Raw genomic sequence first — 7544 nt, 5'->3', positions numbered from 1 at the left:
CCCTGTTTGGCCAGCGTTTACGCACATGTTTACGCACATGCATATCCCAGGTTATTCCCCTTTTTCCCCACGTGGAATAATGGATTAGTCTGGGCAGTTTTCTGGCTAAGCATGCAGATAGACCTTGGCCTTTTGGGAATCAGCCTTGCTCGGTGAAATCCTGGTTTGCGCTCTTATTGGAGTTACTAAGCTTGAGTTTAGACTAATTTAACCCTGGTTTCGCTTCTGATCATATCTTGTCATCGACCTCGATTTCAGCCAATTTCTGTGAACCGCGTTTTCATTTCTGGTGTCGTCCCATGGCCAGATTTATTCAAAACCACTTCAGTCGCCATGTTGCTAAAAGCCCCTAAAAAAAAAAAAAAAACACGTCGCCATTTCAGCGTCAATCAAATCACCCCGACATATTGGACAAAGTGGGTCCCGTCTCGTTTCCATAATTTATTAATAGGAGTGTTTTTTAGTCAAATATCTATATAAGTTACAAAGAAATCCAAACGTACAAATAACCAGTAAAACGACAATTGAACAAAGCGCAAAACCAGCGTCCTAAAACGGCTGTACAACAACAGATAAGAAGAAAGAGGAGGAGGAGGAGGAAGAGGAGGAGGAGAAGAAGAGAGGAGCTATTTCCAAGCGTTGACAAAAAATGTACAGCTAGAACCTACACGTTTCACATTAAAATCTATATAAATCACAGTTTTGGGGTTTTGTTCACACCAGTCGTCTCCGCAGCGGGGCCTAATGTCTTTTCGTTTCGATATAATTTACATATAAATAATCCGCAGTTTGTTACACTGTCCATATTTAAATCCACATTGTGCGTCTTCGAGTTTATTGGGACGAAAGAGAAGAAAAAAATCCATTTAGCGCACGTCTTGCAATGTCTCCTTCATAGTTTTATAAATAGTAGTTCGCTCGTGAGGGCTTTAGAATGGGGTGGCAATGTTTTGTTGTTGTTGTTGTTGTTGTTGTTGTTGTCACCACGTCCGACCGTAAAGCAGCGCGTACTCAGCCCCGGGAGAGTTCAGGTGCGACAGGCCGGACACAGGCGGGCTGGAGCCGGCCAAGTCTGGAGAGTGGCCCGTGCTGGAGACCTGCTGCTGGTTCTGATGCTGCGCCAAAGCGTTGGACATGATCATCACCGCGCTCTGCTGTTGTTGTTGCTGTTGCTGCTGCTGTTGCTGTTGCTGCTGCTGCTGCTGGGCCTGGGTCTGCTGCGCCGCGTGGTGGTGGTGGTGGTGGGGGGTTTGCGCGGAGGGGTTGGTGCCGTGCGCCGAGCTGCCCTGACACGGTTTGCCGTCCTTCACCAGCACGGGCACGGCCACTCTGCGCGGGGACTGCTGCTGGGAGCCCTGGGTCTGCTGGCACCCGCCGCCGTCCTGCTGGAGCTGCTGCTGGGACGCCTTGTCCTTGGCCTGGCGCTTCATCTTGTAGCGGTGATTTTGGAACCAGATCTTCACCTGCGGGTGATTGGGGATGTTGTACAGTTAAAGGATATGCAGGGGTTCAGATAAGGGCAAAAATATTGAACAGAAAAAAACAAACAAAGCATTGCAATGGTTCAGGTATGCGATACTGCGATAACGATATTATTTACCAAAGCAACATGGTGTGTTCCATTAAATTGTTGGGGGAAAAAAACTTCAAACTGAGCTTTTGCATATATATTTCTTTAAAGCTGCATTTGCAAAAAAAAAAAAAAAAAAAAAAAGAGTCAATCTCAATCAATTGCAAGACTTCGGTGATTTAGCGACATATTGTTGTGGCTTGTTGTGATTCGGATATCGCGTCATCTAATATTACCATACAATATTTTTTGCGATTTATTGTGTATCCTTATTTCAAGAACAACATTCTCGATTTTTGACGGTTGTTAGTCTGCACCTCTTCTCGTTCTAAACCGAACCCCTGGACTGAGTGTCAGAACAAATAAATATTGTATTTTATAACTCGGTGTTGACACTCATTTGGCCTCTGTTGCTATGGCGTTGCCATGTTGTCACATCAACTGCAAACCATGTTTTCAGGTTCAACGTGGATTTCCCTTTTGGATCATTCTTTTTCAAAATTACAGTAGAAGGTGGAATGTATGGACTCCTGTCGGTACTTTCTTTAGAAATAACAAACTTTCAAAAATATTTAAATGAACAAAATCAGTGTTTTTTCAGATTTTTTTTTTTTTTTACCAATGGAAAAAGAGCAAGCTATTTTTTTTTCCCTCCTCTGAGTCACCCTTTATTCATGTGCTTAACCCCACACCCGCAGCAGCAGTGATACTTTAAATATGGCTCCATCTATTTACAAAATCGCTCTATCATGTTTGTAAAACCGTTTAGCCTGGCATCGTGTCTGTTCCAATATCAAGCAGAACCGATGCAAACCTTTCATCATTTCATTAATAAAATAAAATAAAATAAAATAAAACGTGTTTGCCCACAGCTACATCCAAACACGAACGTGCCAAACAATCTACACTCGCTAATTCTGGAATGAGGTATTTTCACTCCTCATTTGGAGTGTGGCGTTGAGGTGTGCTTGGTATTTTCCACTCTGGAGGCTGATTGGTCAAAATAATCCGGTCAAGTGCGATGGACGAAAGTAAAGACTAGGTAGTGTTTGGGCATCAGGGTTATTTGCCTGATGGAAATGAGCTTCCATTGTGCACGTTTTTATTGTAAATATTGCGTAAAAGAAAATAATGTACATATAGTTTGCAGGAGAGTCCAACATATTTGTACAAATCAGCAAAGAATTATCAATAAAAGTAGCTTTGGAAAATAAAGTTGAAAATGCCCCCCATTATAGAATGTGAAACATTGAAACACACATGGCTGCCAAGTATAGTGTTGATGAGTCATACCTCCCTCATAAAAGAATCCAAACCCTGTGGGACATTATTTTACGCACAATCAATTGCTTAAGCATTTGTTGACATTGTTTAGCTTATGCGTAATTGGAGGGAAAATGGCTACTCCTCTTGTTACGGTCATTGCTTTCACATTTGGATTTCCTGCTCCCACATTTGACCACATTCGATTTTTTTTTTGCTTCATGGAAACAGGTTGTTATTATTATTATTATTATTTTATTTTATTTTATTTACCTGCGTCGGCGTGAGGTGGATCATGCTGGCCAGGTGCTCGCGCTCGGGGGCAGACAGGTACTTCTGCTGCTTGAAGCGCCGCTCGAGCTCGTAGACCTGCGCCTGGGAGAAGAGCACGCGCCTCTTCCTCCGCGGCGCGCTGGACAGGGCCCCCATGCCCTTGCCCACGTCCGCGAGCGAGCTCAGGCTGCCCATACTGCCCATGTTCATGCCCGACGACGAGCCCATGAAGCGGGAGACTGCGGGGACAAAGCACCGGGATGAGACGATTCGTTCGGGGCCACGACCTTACGCATAAACACTCACAAAAATAACACTGCTCCAAAGAGTCATATTTTTAGACCATGTGTGTATTTTTTTTCTCTTACAAACATCACGCTTTTAAATTTTACGCACGCCTTCTTCTCCATACACATCACACAATACAATACTCTTTCCATTTTACTGCACATTTTAGGCAAAGTCGCAACAATCGTCACTAATTTCTAATACAATCCAATGTAGCTTTAATTATATAGCACGATTTAACAACTAAAGCGTTTTTCAATGCATAGACAAATCCAAAACCAAGAATAAAAGAACACCTGTTTCATTTAGCTTCACTAACATCATTGAAACAACATTTCCTTGATTAGTATTGGTCCAATTAATTGCTTTATAATTAACAATAAATGATGCTACCACCGAAATACGTGAGCGATCCCAATGTGTATATTTTATTTGAAAAGTAACATTCAACAGGTGTATTCGCTGCATTTTGGGTCAGGTTTTCACTTTTACGCACAATCTTACAGAGTGCATTTGAAACACAGGAGCCAAATTGTGACAAGGGTGGGGCGTAAAAGTACTTTTGTTTCCATACTGTGCAGGTGTTGACACTGTTAAACCCTTGGCAAGCAGGCTAATCATTACGCACGAGTTTATTGGAGCGACTGCAACAGTAATGATACTAGTAAAATGTTTAATGGTCAGATTCAATTGCAGATTATTAGTACCAAAACGGCAACAATCAATCATTTTTAGTACTTGACCAAAAAAAAAAAAAAAAAAAAAAAAGTGAGTAAGTGCAGTGCTTTTATTGACTGATACATTCACGTTACTATTTCACAACCTGGATGTCCCCAAACCTTCACTGCAGTGATAAACAAAGCGGTAAAAATCCGTGCGTAAAACCTCCGTGTCTCCCTAAATCAGGTGCGCTCCGGTGCCGGTAATACTCACTGGTGGAGAAGCGCGGGTCCGGATTGGCCCCGTACCATCCCGTGGCCGCGGCGCTGCCCCTCATCCCGTCCTGGTACGGCGGCAGCTCGCCCATGTTGCCCAGGTTCCCGTTGCAGTAGCCTCCCATGGCCGTGTGCGACAGCTGCGAGACGCCCGCCGCCGTCATGTGGTACGCGGCCGCCGACACCGCGCCGTTGTGGCCCATGTGCTGATGCTGCATGGCCGCCTGGGTCACCTGCGGCTGGCGGTACGACGCGAGAGGTGCCCCCAAGTTGTTGTTGTCCATACTCACTTTCTTGTAGCTCTCTTCGAGGGGACTCAAGATATCGGAAACAGAGAAAGGAGTCGTATGCTTAGGGCTCATCGACATTGTTCTGTAGCAGGATGGAGAGGGAGAAATTAGGCAAGGCAATCTCTCCGAGCTCTTTTTTTTTTTTTTTTTTTTTTTGGCCAAAGCCCCTCTCTCTTCTTGGTTCCTGTTGTCGACCCTGGTAAGATGAAGAAGAGGAGACGTAAGGAGAGCGCCTCAAGTCCGCCTTAATTGGATGGAGTGGGAGCTTGGTACTGGCTTTGGTTTGTTTTAGCCTGGCGCCAGGTTTAAGGCTACCATCAGAGGCGGGGCATCGTGGCAACAATACGAAAGAAGAAGAAGAAGAAAAAAAAACCACACACACACGCACACACACACAAGCACACACACACACACTACGTTTCACCACCACCACCACCACAGCAGCAGCAGCAGCTTTCCTCCTCCCGAGCAGCCGTGCGTATTTCCAAGACTCCCTCCCACCAACAAAAAAACACGGGGAATAAACGTCCAAACCCGCGCCTCGCATGGGGTGTGATGCGCGCGTCGAGGTCCTTCCCCGCGTGTGCCTTTACGCGCCGCTCTCCTGCGCCACTGGAGCGCACCTCGAGCCTCGCAGTGGCCACAATGCACTTTATTAACTGTAGTGATGTTTACGAGGGGGCTCTTGATAAAAGAAGGGCCTATATGGACTTGAGAGTTCGAGAGAGAGAAGCACTCCTCGGGCTGAACTAGTGACTTTTAATGGCCACGAGAGGCCTCCAGTGATTGCGGGGATTGTTTGTGTTGTGCCTTATCGTACTCAGACATGCAAAAGTGCACTTGCGACGAGGGGGGAATTGACTGAACCTGATAAGTAAATAAATACGCATCCCGTGCGTTAAGTGGCTGCGTAAATCATTCATTAGGCGCCTGTATCTCGATTCACCTTTTGGATACCACCGGAGACAAGCTGCGCGCGTTTGTTGTGGGGGTTAACTACTGTACAGGCTCTTAATGAGAGGGTATATCCCCGAAATGTCTATTTACAAAGCATCTTTGTTTTTACATAGAGCAAGGGGAGAGGGGATTTAAATATGAAATAGCGCACGTTTTATAGAAACCCCCACATTGTGTTGTTATCATCAAATAATTCAAAAACAAACAAACAATACATTATAGTTATGGGCAAAAACACACACTGAAGCTCAAAGGGGCAGTTGGGAATCACCGACCAAAGCACAGGTTGGTCAAATCTGATTTGTGATGACACCTTCTTCCACTATGTTCAGTACTGGGGATACTAGTTAATAACTAGATAATACTTTGAAACTGTACTTAATTACTGAAAACTGAATTCTTAAAATGTATTTCTGTTACTTTGTCTAAGCAGAGTACTGTAGTCTGAATACTTTGAAGACTAGATAGAATACTTACACATCGATTGCCATTATATTCATGTGTAAATATGGCGTATCATTACAATAATGAAGACCACGATTGTTGGAACACCAGTTATGAACTCACTGACCATGAATCTTTAACTCTGTTGTCAAATGGAGCAGCAGATACAGCATCATGTGACACATGTGCAGGGTTTGTATGAACTGTGGCATAAGGCGTTTGAAATCTTTATTCTATTTTTAGGTCAACATTAAATGTTCTTTCTTCCTAATGTTGTGCGATATGGAGCTGACATATGATTGAGTTCTGGGACGTTTTCCTATTTGGAAAGTAACTGTATTCTAAATACTCTCAAATAAAAGTGTTACTTTACCAGAATACAGTTACTCAAGTATTCTAAATACATATTCTAAATGCATGTATTTAGTTACACCCCCAACCACTGACTATGTTGAGCTCTCATTCCTGCATCGTTGAAAAGGTTATAAAGGCGTCACAAAAAAAAAAAGTTAGTGCAGGTGACGACTTTTTTTTTTTTTTTTTTCTCAACAATACTAGTTACAAGATGTGCGTTTATGTGTTTATTAAAACCTGGTTCAGTTTTCAGTTGAGTTTACATTGATTTAGAATAGAAACAGATTCTGGGGCTCTTATTAATGAAGCGTAATACAGTGAGTTTGTTTACCACCGGTGGCACTTGGGCTTCTTCAGGCGATAACGATCCGGGTCTTTTGCACTTATAGACTTTGCTCATTTCAACTACAGAGATTTGCTTTTATGCTTCACACCAAGTTTAGACACAATTCATTCAGCCCCATTTTAGACCTATTCTAGACCGGTTTCAGATCCGGTTTTGCCCTGGTTTGATCTTGGTTTGCCTGGTGATATTTGGAAGGTCAAATATTCTAAGAGACGGCACTTGTTTTGAAACATTTGAGGGAATTTCTAAGTGCTTTGTGAGGCAGTAGGTGTATAGCATTTCTTGCACAAGGCTGTTTTATTCAGAACACTTCATCCTGGACGTAGACTCTTTCTTCTGGAATATCTTTGTATCCAATGCTATAGCGATAATGCTATCCAATATTTTCACTTTGCAAAAGATTGTTTGAATATGTACTTTCTCTCTCTTCCCTTCATAATACATTTAGTGATTATATTTACTCTTGCAGTGTGGTATGACGTGAGGGCATGGCAACAGAAACCACATGAGTTATTATTTGTTTGGACACGCCCTCTGCAAGAATTTCACTGCGCCTTTGCTTCACTGGTAGAAGAAACTTTCACATCTACAAAAAAAAAGAAAAAGAAAAGAAAAGATGCTTCACGACACAATCCCAAAAATAGCAATAGCCAAACTAGGTCGGAAATACCTGCGTGCCTCTGAATGAGCCTTTTTTTCACAAGCAAAACAAGTCCAAAGCGGCGGCGTCAGACCGAGGAGGAGGAGGAGAGGGACGCGGGGAGTTAAACGTGATTCTGCAGCAGGTAAAGCCTTCGGTTCAGCTCAATCACGACTTCTCTCCC

General features: G+C 43.4%; 1 protein-coding gene across 1 annotated transcript; it reads right to left on the bottom strand.

Annotated features, from left to right (window-relative positions):
* Positions 1 to 463: 463 nt before the first annotated feature.
* On the bottom strand, positions 464 to 5231 carry nkx2.1 (NK2 homeobox 1). The gene is made up of 3 exons (XM_079572977.1): positions 4328 to 5231; positions 3107 to 3345; positions 464 to 1463 (listed from the first exon to the last, which is right to left on the bottom strand). The coding sequence occupies exons 1-3, from the start codon at positions 4695 to 4697 to the stop codon at positions 981 to 983; spliced, it is 1092 nt and encodes a 363-aa protein (XP_079429103.1). The 5' UTR covers positions 4698 to 5231; the 3' UTR covers positions 464 to 980.
* Between the last annotated feature and the right edge of the window lie 2313 nt (positions 5232 to 7544).

The sequence above is a fragment of the Gobius niger genome (genome assembly GCF_951799975.1).
Source record: "Gobius niger genome assembly, chromosome: 16".
Classification (NCBI taxonomy): domain Eukaryota; kingdom Metazoa; phylum Chordata; class Actinopteri; order Gobiiformes; family Gobiidae; genus Gobius; species Gobius niger.
Note: the sequence above shows the minus strand (reverse complement) of the source record. Positions and strands in the feature narration are given on the sequence as shown.